We start from the raw sequence: 13,045 nt of genomic DNA on the forward strand, positions 1-13,045 counted from the left end.
TGAACCACCATTTAGCAGTTTTCTGATTGCTAAGGTTAAATACTGGACTAACTGAAAAAAAAAAACTAAATTTAGTGTTTAAAACAATATTGTTTCTTTATTATTGTTTACAATAAATGTATCTGCATATTTTCATTGATCTCGAAATCGAGCTGCTACTGAGTTGGTAAGGCAGGATAAGCACAAGTCCAACACGTACAAAAGAAATTTACAATAAATTTAGTTTTAAAAAGTAAACATGATAATTCAGAGCAAAACAGTTCACACTAAATGGGATAAAAAAAGTTACACTTGCAGAATAAAAGGCAAAAAACAAGAAAAACGTTTCTTCGACAAACTTAGCTTTTTATTGCTCTAAGTGAAACGTGGCTTAGCCCTGATGGCACAGCTGTTTGAATCTGTGCCTCCGAATTACAGCTTTGCTTGTATGGATCGCCAAGGAAAGAAAGGCGGTGGTTTAGGAAACATTTACTCGAGCTGGTTAAAGCGTAAAGATGTCAGTTTTGGTAAATTCAAGTCCTTTGAGTATCTTGCAGTTGTTATTCATGGAGTTTCTAGTATTATCCGTGTATAGACCTCCAAAATACAATGCGTCTTTCTTTGAGGAATTCTCAGACTTGGTGTCAATTATAATTACGAACTATGACACGTTCCTAATAGTTGGAGACTTTAACTTTCATATCAATAATCAGTGTGACCCGAAAGTAAAAGAATTTATTAACCTCCTGGACTCTTGATTTGAGACAGCTTGTTAGTCAGCCTACACATAAAGCAGGTCTTACGTTAGACAGTAATTACTAAAGGACTAAAAGTTGACGTGAAGTAGATCATTGATATTGGTCTATCAGACTATTTTCTTTTACTATTTAACATTAGAATTACCAGTCTACAAAAGAATTCGTAGATCCATCCCACCTTAAATTGCTTCTTAAAACCGTTCTTACCTCTCCGCCAGCCTCCTTTGTCCTGTAAATGTGCCGATAAAAACAAACTGCAAGCAGGCGGCTATTCCATCCCCCCACCGACTTAGAACGTGCACGAACTTCTCCCAGCTCATGCCTCGATTATCTGGGAGTGAAGTGGAGTGGAAATAATAGATTGTTATTTGGAACATACGCACTTCATGTGTGTTCCGTTTCTACAGTAATCTGTGTAAACTCAATGTTAAAACAGAAACTTTTTAATATTTTAGGGTTAAATGTTACAAAATGTAGACAAACTATAAAATGTGTGAAGCCTGAAGGCCAAAGATCAAATAAACACTTTCATAAAAGGTTCAAGAATTTTACAACAGCTGCCGTGGCGTACTGGTAAGATTTCAGTGCCTGGTTGTCTCCACACATTTCGCTTAGAATTAGGGCAAAAAGTTCTATCTTGGTCTCATCAGACCAGAGAATCTCATTTCTCACCATCTCAGAGTCCTTCAGGTGTCCTTAGGCAAACTCCATGCGGGCTGTCATGTGTCTTGCCTCTCCTCAGTGTGTGGAGACAACCAGGCACTGCTCATCACTTGTCCAATACAGTCCCCACAGTGAAGCATGGCGGTGGCAGCATCATGCTGTGGGGGTGTTTTTCAGCTGCAGGGACAGGACGACTGGTTTCAATCGAGGGAAAGATGAATGCGGCCAAGTACAGGGATATCCTGGACAAAAACCTTCTCCAGAGTGCTAAGGACCTCACACTGGGCCGAAGGTTTACCTTCCAACAAGACAATGACCCTAAGCACACAGCTAAAATAACGAAGGAGTGGCTTTACAACAACTCTGTGACTGTTCTTGAACGGCCCAGCCAGAGCCCTGACTTAAACCCAATTGAGCATCTAAATGTTGAGCACCCAAAAATGGCTGTCCACCAACGTTTACCATCCAACCTGACAGAACTGGAGAGGATCTGCAAGGAGGAATGGCAGAGGATCCCCAAATACAGGTGTGAAAAACTTTTGCATCTTTCCCAAGAAGACTCATGGCTGTATTAGCTCAAAAGGGTGCTTCTACTAAATACTGAGCAAAGGGTCTGAATACTTAGGACCATGTGATATTTCAGTTTTTCTTTTTTAATAAATCTGAAACAATTTCAAAAATTCTTTTTTTTGTCTGTCAATATGGGGTGCTGTGTGTACATTAATGAGGAAAAAAATTAATTTAAATTATTTTAGCAAATGGCTGCAATATAACAAAGAGTGAAAAATTGAAAGGGGTCCGAACCCACTGTATATCTAGTGCCTTTTCTGCCTGTCTATCTCTCTGGTTGCATATAGCGCTGAACTTACTGCTCTGTACTATTCTGTCCTCTGCACGCGGTCACTTATTACAAACCGCAAGATGAATGAAAGAGACAATATATGTAAAAACATCATCGCACTAATGCAATACTAATTGAAAACAAACAGCGTCAGATCGGATTTGAATATGCGCCCGATCTGACGCTGTTCGTTTTCAAATAATATTGCATATACTGTGCGTTGAAACTGCTGCACTGAATAAGCTGACGCCTTCTGTAACAGTGTCAGCGTATATTCAAACCTGATCTGATGTTTGTTTTTAAATAATATTGCATGTACTGTACTATTTTAGAATAAAAACACATTTGATTTCAGTCAGTCTGTAAGAGCCAGTGTAAATGCATGATAATTGTAAAGGTTAGCTTATTTTTATTTATTTTTTTAAAAAATTCAGTTAAATTCTCTCAGTCGCATTCACAATCCCCCCCTCCCCATCTGACACTGCTGTTTTCACATAGACACGCTATAGCTCAAATGTGATTTATTTGGAGAAGCGCTACAGCTCAAATGTTATTTATATAGGGAAGAAAGTACAGTGTCAGATGCTCATTCAGTGTAATAGGAACCATAGCACAGAGAGATGTGTACACTGCAACAAGTACACATGTCGTAAATGTAGGAAGGGTGTGTGGGAATTGTTAATATTTGAATGTGATGATTTTATATAGCACGGATCGGAAATCAGCAGTTCTTAGCATTGCACCACGCAAGCTGTCATATCAACCTTCTACTGTAACTTGCTTTATTTTTTCTTCACTTATAGTCTAGAATGAAAGTGCACTTGTTTTATTATACTTGTACACCAACTTATGTTCCTGTGTTTGAGCGACACAGGCATGCTCAAAAAATAGACGTGTAATGTCACGAAAAGTGCACGCAGGCACTGCAGTTCACAAGCATTGGTACGAGAATGCAGTCACAAGCACGCTGCAGAGCTATAGCACATCTTTATGTGAAAACAGTAGTGTCAGATTTTAAGTAGGGAAGGATCTTGAACAAGACTGAGAGAAGGAAAAGTGAATAAAAAAAAAAAAACCTTTACAAGTTTCATAAATTACACTGGCTGTTACACAATTAAATGTATGTTTTTATTTTAAAATAGTAAGAATAAGAGCAGTTTACTTCTCAAAACTGAATTGTGCGGGTTCGAAATTATGACCTTTTGATTACTAGTCAGCAGCTGATACCATTACGCTACAGTGGCAGTTGTAGTAATTATATGTCAATGTGCCATGCTAAGGCAGTTTTTTTCTGCAGTTATATTTTTGAATAAAAGCATACTTGTTCTGTTATATTTGTATCTTTTGTGAAAGTGTTTATTTGGACTTCATGCTTCATACATTATATAGTTTAAGCCTACATTTTGTCATTTACTACTACAATATCAAAAACGTTTCTGTTTTAAAAATGTGTTTACATGGATTACTGTAGAAACGGAACACACGTGAAATGCGTGTAATCCAAATAATGATCTATTATTTCCACTCTAAAACTCCACTTCACTCCAAGATAATCAATCAAAGCATGAGCTGGGAAAAAGTCGGTGTGTGATGGAATAGCCGGCTACTTGCAGCTTTTCTTTATCAGCAGATTTAGATTAACAAAAGACTCTGGCGGAGAGGTGAGAACGATTTTAAGACGCGATTTAAGGTGGGACGGATCTACAAGTTTTTTCGTAGGCTCTGGTAATTCTAGTGTTAAATAGTAAAAGAATATGGTCTGATAAACCAATATCAATGATCTGCTTCACATGAACTTTTAGTCCTTTAGTAATTACTAAGTCTAACGTAATAATATAGAAATAATGATAGAAAACATTCACGAGAAGCATATTGTTAAATGCTTCTTTGATTCATCAGTAACTTCAAAATTTACAAACATTTTAAGCAACCAGTCCATTTGTAGTGCTAACTACAATAGCGAGCATAATGTAAATTGTAAGGTGGAAAATTTCAATAATAAGGCGAGAGCTGCTGCTGACATAGTTGCACCTGAAAAGACAGTTAAAAAATCTTCTGGCATTGTTATACCATGGAAGACCCAAAGACTGTCTGATTTAAAGAGAACATGCTGGAGAGCTGGGCGTAAATGGAGAAAAACTAACTATCCACTATGAGATATTGAAGGTTAAAATAACAGAATACAATAACACAGTCCGTCTTGAGAGGCACTGCTATTTCTCTAGAATTACAAATAACAATCCTAGTAATCCCAGAGTCTTATTCTATACGATTGATCACCTGCTAAACCCAGGTAACTAAATGGAATGCCTCCAGAATACTTCCAGTGAAGCCTGATAAGTTTCAGTCGGGTTTCAGAACAAATCACAGTAAAGAAACTGCACTCGTTAAAGTAGTACATGACTTGTGGGTAAATGCAGACAAAGGCCATTTATCTGTTCTCATCCTCTTAGATCTGAGTGCCGCATTTGATACCATTGATCACAATACTCTTAGAAATCGCCTTAGTCAGTGGGCGGGCCTCTCTGGCAGTGTCTTAAATTGGTATGAATCCTACCTGGCAGGAAGCAAATTCTTTGTTAGTTGTGGTAATTATACTTCAAAGACACATGATATTCTATATGGTGTTCCACAAGGCTCTATCCTGGGTCCGCTGCTGTTTTCGATCTACATGCTTCCATTAGGTCAGATTATCTCGGGGCATAACGTAAACTACCACAGCTATGCCGATGACACGTAGCTGTATTTATCAATAGCACCTGATGACCCCGACTCTGTTGTTTCACTAACACAATGTCTTACTTGTGTTTCTGAATGGGTAGTAATTTTCTCAAGCTAAATAAAGAGAAAACTGAAATTTTACTGATTGGCAATAATGGATATAATTAGAAATAAACTTGATGCATTAGGATTAAAAGTCAAGACGGAGGTAATGAATTAAGGGGTAATTATTGACTCTGACCTGAGTTTTAAATCACATGTTAATCAGATCACTAGGACAGCATTTTTTTCACTTAAGAAATATAGCAAAAGTTAGACCTCTTATAACATTACAAGATGCTGAGAAATTAGTTCATGCTTTTGTTTTCAGTCGGCTAGATTACTCTAATGCACTCCTCTCAGGACTACCCAAAAAATACATCAATCAATTGCAACTAGTGGAGAATGCAGCTGCTAGAATGCTAACTAGGAAAATAAAATCCGAGCACATTTCTCCAGTTTTGATGTCACTACACTGGTTACCTGTGTCATTCAGAATTGACTTTAAAATACTGCTTATGGTTTACAAAGCCTTAAATAATCTTGCTCCATATATTTTGGAATGTCTGACATCTTACATTCCAAATTGTAACCTTTGATCTTCAAATGTGTCTGCTTAGAATTCCAAGAGCTAAACTTAAAAGTGGTGAGGCGGCCTTCTGCTGTTATGCACCTAAAATCTGGAATAGCCTGCCAATAGAAATTCACCAGGCTAATACAGTGGAGCACTTTATAAAAAAATAAATAAATAAATCCTAAAAACACATTACTTTAACATGGTTTTCCCATAACTTCATTTTAGTTTAATCCTGATGCTCTGTATATTCAATTAAATTATCATTACTATTCATGGTGGCTCCAAAATCCATTCTTACCCCTACTCTCTCTTCTTCTGTTCTTTTTCTGGTTTTCTGTGGTGGCGATCTGCGCCACCACACCCTAATCAAAGCACCATGATGTCTCTACATTGATGGATTAAAGGCCAGAAGTCCATGTGACCGTCATCATCAAGTCCTTCCATGAGAACCCTGAATACAATGAGGACTGGTCATTTATGTTAGGTAGAATGCCTAGAGCGGACTGGGCGGTCTCATGAACTGGATCCCCTGCAGATTTTTTTTTTCTCCGGCCATCTGGAGTTTTTTTTGTTTTTTCCGTCCTCCCTGGCCATCGGACCTTACTTTTATTCTATGTTAATCAGTGTTCTCTTATTTTAATTCTTACTTTGTCTTTTCTATTTCTTCATCATGTAAAGCACTTTGAGCTACATTATTTGTATGACAATGTGCTATATAAATAAAGGTGGTTGTTGTTAAACTTCAGGTGCTTTCTATACTTAAAGGTTGTGTTATTTCTCTACATAAGCTTTACTTAATACCTTCAGTACATTCTACACATACATCACGGCAAGTTCAGTAGGGCATGGTTTGAAAATGTTTGCCCTCCATGGCTTACCTACTGCAAGGCAGATTGTAAACTGAGACTAATCTGTACTTACAGGAACAAGAAATAATTTGAAATTTCAATCTAGCATGTGGGGGGTTTATAACAGAACTTCCCACAGACAAAGCACTAATATATACTGTAGGTAAACATTTTAGCATACTGTAAGTAAGAAAATACTTCTATCAATTTAACATTACCTAAAATACTAAGAAAAGGCTCTTACATTAATAACACAAGTACACACTTGAAAAAAATATTTGTATTACTTTTTTGTAATAAATTGTTAATATTCAAATAATTATTAAGTATAATTAATAATTGAAAATCCAACACTATGCGATAGATAATCTACGTGATAGATATTATCTATCACATTTTCTCAAAATATGAAGTCAACTTTGGAGTTACACTGCTATTAGCGCCCAGTCTCTCATGTATTTTAAATGCTTTTAATCTAGAAAGAGGTGTACAATATACAATTCTGAAATTACAAATGTTCAGTTACACCATATTTTGCGCAGACTGATGAAAAACAACTTTCTTTGCCAGACGTATTAAATAGAGAGGTCCCTCTCCCAGTGTTGGGTAAGATCAAGTACAACTGCAATTCATGACATTTGAGTTTTTCAAATACTACCGATATTCAACTGATTACTACTTAAAATACTGTAATCTTTCATCACTGTCCAAGCTTGAATATAGAGAAGATACCCTCTGTAGTGCTTTGTATTCTCAAGTTGAGCAGGTGCTATGCCAGAATTTCATGCTGCCAGTGACAATGGACTCTACTGTGCATTTGTAAAAGTTAATGAGAGAAATGCGTACTGCCCTCGGACATCTGTGGAAGCAGAGGTGTTGGTGAGTTTTTTCACAAGAGACAAGTGTTGTCATGATGGTCACTAGGAGAAATTTAAAGATGCTACTCATTCAGATGTACGATGTAGATGTCCGTGTGGTCTTCTTTCCACTTCCTGAAGTTAAATGACCAGCTCCTTGGGTCTGCTGACTGTAAGGGTGAGAATAGTGCCCTTGCACCAATGAAACATCAAGGAAATCTGTTCTTTGTAAGCGGACTCATTATTGTTGGTGATTAGGTCTATGGTGGTGGCATCATTAGCAAATCAAACTGAGTTAGGTCTCTGCCTAGCTACACAGTTAGAGGTAAACAATGAGTACAGAACGGAACTTCTCACAATACCCTATGGAGTGCCTGTATTAAAGATCAGGTGATGCTATCAATCTGCACATAATAAGATCTATTATAGAAGTTCAAAATCCCATTGCAGAGGACAGTGCTAAGACCTATTTGTGAAATTTGTTGTGCAGCTTTGCTGGTAGAATGCCGAGTTGTAATGTATAAACAGAACTCTGGCACATCAGTTATTATCTAGAATTGCCAAAATGGCATGAAATGCAAGATATAAGTAAGGCAAGCTCTCTGTGGAATTGTGAAAATACGCAAACTTGAGGCAATCGTGACCTTTTGGAATATTTCTTTTAATGTGTTCCAACATCAGTCTCTCAAAACATAGCCATGATTGGATTAAGTGCCACTGGTTTGTAGCAATTCAAATGACCATTGTCTTAGGCACAGGGATAATTACTGTCCTTTTTAATGCAGGCCAGTAGCAAATATTATTTCAGTGAAATATTAAAGACTAGTAAATCATGCTTGCAAAAATTTCGCAAGAATAAAAGCATTAATGAAATGATGACGAGACAGAGAAGAATATCACACGTTATGGTAAGAAAGGGGATTTTAATAAGTAGTGACTTGTGAGAGTACTCAATATTAGAATAGTTACATGATTAGTATGGAATGTTATTGTAGTCACTTACAACAGCATGAATATTGACAATACAAAGTGTAACATGAACAGGTTAAGAGAACATATGGGATAAGAAAGGAAATGCAGAGCACATGCAAGTCAGTACATGTGAAGTGTGGCCATCAGGTAATGTAGAATACCAATGTCTATAATAATAATTGTTGGAAAACACAATTTGTTGCATAAACGTTATTGTCAGCGAAAATATTCCCTTGTGTATAACCTGCAAGTACCTTAACATTTATTAACTATTGTTGTGGAGGAATATAGTAGTTGTGGCAACTGTTGTTTACATCGAGCAAGGACGGACACAAGAGAAACAATATAAGAATGCCATAAAAGATGTCAGCTAAATGGTCGTTACCGGATTTGAAAACATATAGAAATTCCATCTAAGCTGGATGCACTGTGGACATTAACTTAGTTAAAAGTCCTTGTTATGTAATACAGAAACAGGAAAGGATGAATTATGTAGTACTGCAGGAAAGGGAAAGCCGAGCTGCTGGTTATGATCAAAATGGAAACATTATATTGGCCTACAAGGAAAGGTGATGATACTGGATTTGCTTTTAGTTTGTAGTCCATAAGCATTTTTATCACTGCAAAAGTCTGCTACCAGGGTAGTACTGCATATAGACAAAGATATACGTACGGACGGACAGACACAGGTAATTTCCTACCCTAAATGCATTCAATGGATGATGTTTTTATTTGTTATCTTTACGGTATTTCTAATGTTCTTTTGTCATTAGCCTATTGGGGACATGTAGGCTAAGAATTCATTGTACTATGAACACATGACAAACTTTAACCTATACTTGATGACTTGAAACATTCCAGTCACCTATTTATCTATCTATCTATGGATGGATGGATGGATGCCTACAATAGAGCCTGCCTTCCTCACCAGTTTGTCCAGGCGTGAGGCATCCCTCTTCTTTATGCAGCCTCCCTAGTACACTACCACGTAGAAGAGGGCGCTCGCCAAAACCGTCTGATAGAACATCTGCATCATCTTATTGCAGCCTTCTAAGGAAGTATAGTCGTATATGTTTCTACACTTTCCAGCTGAAGTGAGATCCCAAATCCATGGTATTTTGTAAAAAACAACATTCTCTCCACTTTTATCTTGTACTATTTATAAAAGAAATCTCACTTTTTCTAAAAACTCTAATCACCAACATATTCAATTTTAAAATGAGCAAGCAAATAAACTTTCTCCTTAGCCTTCCAGTTTCTGATGGAGTAGCTGTCCAGACACATCCTTTATTGTAGATTTTTTGGTTACCTCTTCTCACAGGGTTGGGGTGGATCATTTGGGAAAAAGGTGATGTGGGGATTATCATCTATATATTATAAAATCATTTGTAACAATTTACTTGTATTTGTTAGTTTCAATAAATAGTCGACGCCTCCCCCACTAATCAACATCCTATTAATAGGTGAAATTCCATATAACAAATGAAAACAGCAAAAACTTCAGTCAATTCAATGCTTCAGTGTACATTATAACAATGTTTGGAACAGACCTGGTAAGAACTTACTAAATTAACGTTACACTGTATAGAGTATTTGAAAGCATTTGCCTTCTAATGAACATATTCAAGACTATACTTTCAAACAAATCCTATAGCAAGTAGATGCAATTATTTAATTTTCAGAAAACACTACACTCCTAAATCAAAAAGGACATAATACTTAACTATGTATTCCAAAACACAAAACACCCCCACACTAACCTTTTTTTGGAGAGATTTCAGTCTGTAGTTGGGTGCTGTTAAGCAATATCTGTCTGGGGGAAGTCTGGGTCCACAGTATGGCTTTATTAAGGGCAGAGGAGTTTGATTCTTCTGCCTTGCTACCTCCAATAAAAACTGAAAAAAAAAAAGAAACAAATGCTGCTAAATAATTAGATTTCACACACCAAAAAACACTTATGACATGTACATTAAAGCAAATAAAAGTAATTTAGCATAGCAAAATACCTCTTGCTTGTAATGACAGTTATATAGTATAGTTATGGCTATACTGGAGAGTAAATCAAAATACGTAGGAAATGCAAAGAAAAGGTTTAATTGGTAAATTAAGGTAAAATGAAAAATATTTTAAAATGAGAAAAAAAAATCATCAAACTGAGTACAAGAAATGTACATCCTATCACCAAATAGCAAGTATTTTTCTAGGACCAATCTTTGAAACAGAAAGAAACATATCATTTCAGAAGTTAATTTATATATCTGATGAGTTGCGGTCAAAACAACATAACATAATGGGTAATATAGGTGTTAAAATTCCTTGCAGTATGCTATAAAAAAGAAATTTAGTTAAGTGTATTTCAAATAGGGCTGGGTGATATGGACTTAAATTGAAACTGAGAATATTTTACTCCAAAATGTGATATTCGATATTTTACAATATGTTCTCAAAACACCTTAAAGACTGAGGACCAGTACCATATAGACATTTCTATTAAAAGTTCAAAATCTGATATATTTTCTCATAAGAAATAGTTTTATTTTTTAAATCTTTTTAAAATAACTATTTCATGAATAGCTGTTCCTCAAAGAACCGCTCAATAACATGTTTTCCAACCATTTTTATATCTCCTCTACATATATTTGAGTTTCCATTATATATACTGTATCTGCGTCCATCAGTCAGTAAACAAAGCTATTGTTTTATTACTACACTAATCACTGATCGTAATAAATGTGCATGTACAGTAATATGAAAAAGTTTGGGAACCCCTCTTAATTCTTTGGATTTTTGTTTATCATTGGCGGAGCTTTCAAAGTAGCAACTTCCTTTTAATATATGACGAGCTTTATGGAAACAGTAGTACTTTAGCAGTGACATCAATAAACAGTGAAATAAATAAACAGGTGCATACATTTGGGCACCCCAACATAGATATTACATCAATACATAGTTGAGCCTCCTTTCGCAAATTTAACAGCCTATAGACACCTCCTATAGCCTTTGATGAGTGTCTGGATTCTGAATTGAAGTATTTTTAAACATTCTTCCATACAAAATCTTTCCAGTTAAGTTAAATTTGATGGCTGCTGAGCATGGACAGCCTGCTTCAAATCATCCCATAAATTTTCGATGTTATTCCAGTCAGGTGACTATGACAGCCATTCCAGAACATAGTTCGAAATCAACAAAGGCGTTCAACCGCAGGAAGATGTACTATGTTTTGGGTCACTGTCTTGTTGGAATATCCAACCCCTGCGTAACTTCAACTTTGTGACTAATGCTTGAACATTATCCTGAAGAATTTGTTGATACTGAGTTGAATTCATCTGACCCTCAACTTTAACAAGGGCCCCAGTCCCTGAACTAGCCACACAGCCTGATGGAACCTCCACCAAATTTGACAGTAGGTAGCAGATGTTTTTCTTGGAATGCAGTGTTCTTCTTTCGCCATGCAAAGCGCTTTTTGTTATGACCAAATAACTCACTTTTTGTCTCATCAATCCAAAGCACGTTGTTCCAAAATGAATCTGGGTTGTCTAAATGAGCATTTGGATACAACAAGCGACTGTTTGTGGCGCGAGTACATAAATGGCTTCTTTCTCATCACCCTTTCATACAGATGCTCTCTGTGCAAATTGTGCTGAATTGTAGAACGATATACAGATACACCATCTGCAGCAAGATGTTCTTGCAGGTCTTTGGAGGTGAACTGTGGGTTGTCTGTAACCACACATCCTGCGCATATGCCACTCCTGTATTTTTCTTGCCCCGCCAGACCTGGGCTTAACAGCAACTGTGCCTGTGGCCTTCCATGTCCTGAATATATTTCTTACAGTTGAAACTGACAGTTTAAACCTCTGAGATAGCTTTTTGTAGCCTTCCCCTAAACCCTGATACTGAACAATCTTTGTTTTCAGATCTTTTGAGTGTTTCTTTTAAGGATCCCATGCTGTCACTCTTGCAATTGACCACCTTAAATTCCTTTTCTCATGATTGGACACACCTGTCTATGAAGTTCAAGGCTTAACGAGCAAATCCAACCAATTTGATGATGCAAGTAATCAGTACTGCACTGTTACATGCATTCAAATCAGCAAAATTACAAGGGGACCCAAATTTTTGCACAGCCAGTTTTTTATATTTGATTTAATTTCATTCCACTAAATACTGCTTCATTAAAAACTGTGGTATGAAAAACACCCTAGGACTCAGATGTTCCTAGGAAATGAAAGACATACCACGGTTATCTTTTTTGGTTTTAGAAGAGTAAATTATTAGGCAGGCACAGTGGATATAAAAAGTCTACAGCCCCCTGCTAAAGCAGCAGATTTTGTGAAATACAAAAATTAAAGCAAGATAAATCCTTTTCAGAACCTATTCCATCTTTACTGCAAAACTGTAGTCTATATAAGGAAGGTGAAAACAAATCAGAAACTGTTTAGTGAAAAAGGGAAAAAAAATTGCATGAAAACCTGGTTGCATTAGTGTACACACCCTTTAAAAATCAAGGATGTGGCTGCGTTTAGAATCAACCAATCACAGTAACTCTCCTCTAAAATAGTGGTTAGTATACACCTGACATCAATTAATGCGACTTTGATTGAGTTCAGATAAAGTTTGGCTGTTCCTGTAGGATTATTCTGACATCCCCTTGGGTGCACCATATTCCAAAAACCATGGTCTACAAAGAGCTTTTAAAACATGAATGGGTTCTCATCACTGAAAGGTATCACTTAGGACAGGGTTACAAAAAAGTAACCAAAGCATTAAACATCCTATGGATCACGGTG

The 13,045-nt window shown here is 36.5% G+C and overlaps 1 protein-coding gene across 1 annotated transcript in view; it reads right to left on the reverse strand.

Annotated features, from left to right (window-relative positions):
- Nucleotides 1-13,045, reverse strand: part of taf9 (TAF9 RNA polymerase II, TATA box binding protein (TBP)-associated factor) — an 80,513-nt gene that overhangs the window by 27,424 nt on the left and 40,044 nt on the right. The window contains exon 4 of the mRNA XM_039765768.1: nt 10,016-10,150. Within this exon, the coding sequence (XP_039621702.1) occupies nt 10,016-10,150 (135 nt within the window). The remainder of the gene's footprint in view (nt 1-10,015; nt 10,151-13,045) is intronic.

This window comes from Polypterus senegalus, chromosome 10 (assembly GCF_016835505.1).
Source record: "Polypterus senegalus isolate Bchr_013 chromosome 10, ASM1683550v1, whole genome shotgun sequence".
In the NCBI taxonomy this organism is placed as follows: domain Eukaryota; kingdom Metazoa; phylum Chordata; class Cladistia; order Polypteriformes; family Polypteridae; genus Polypterus; species Polypterus senegalus.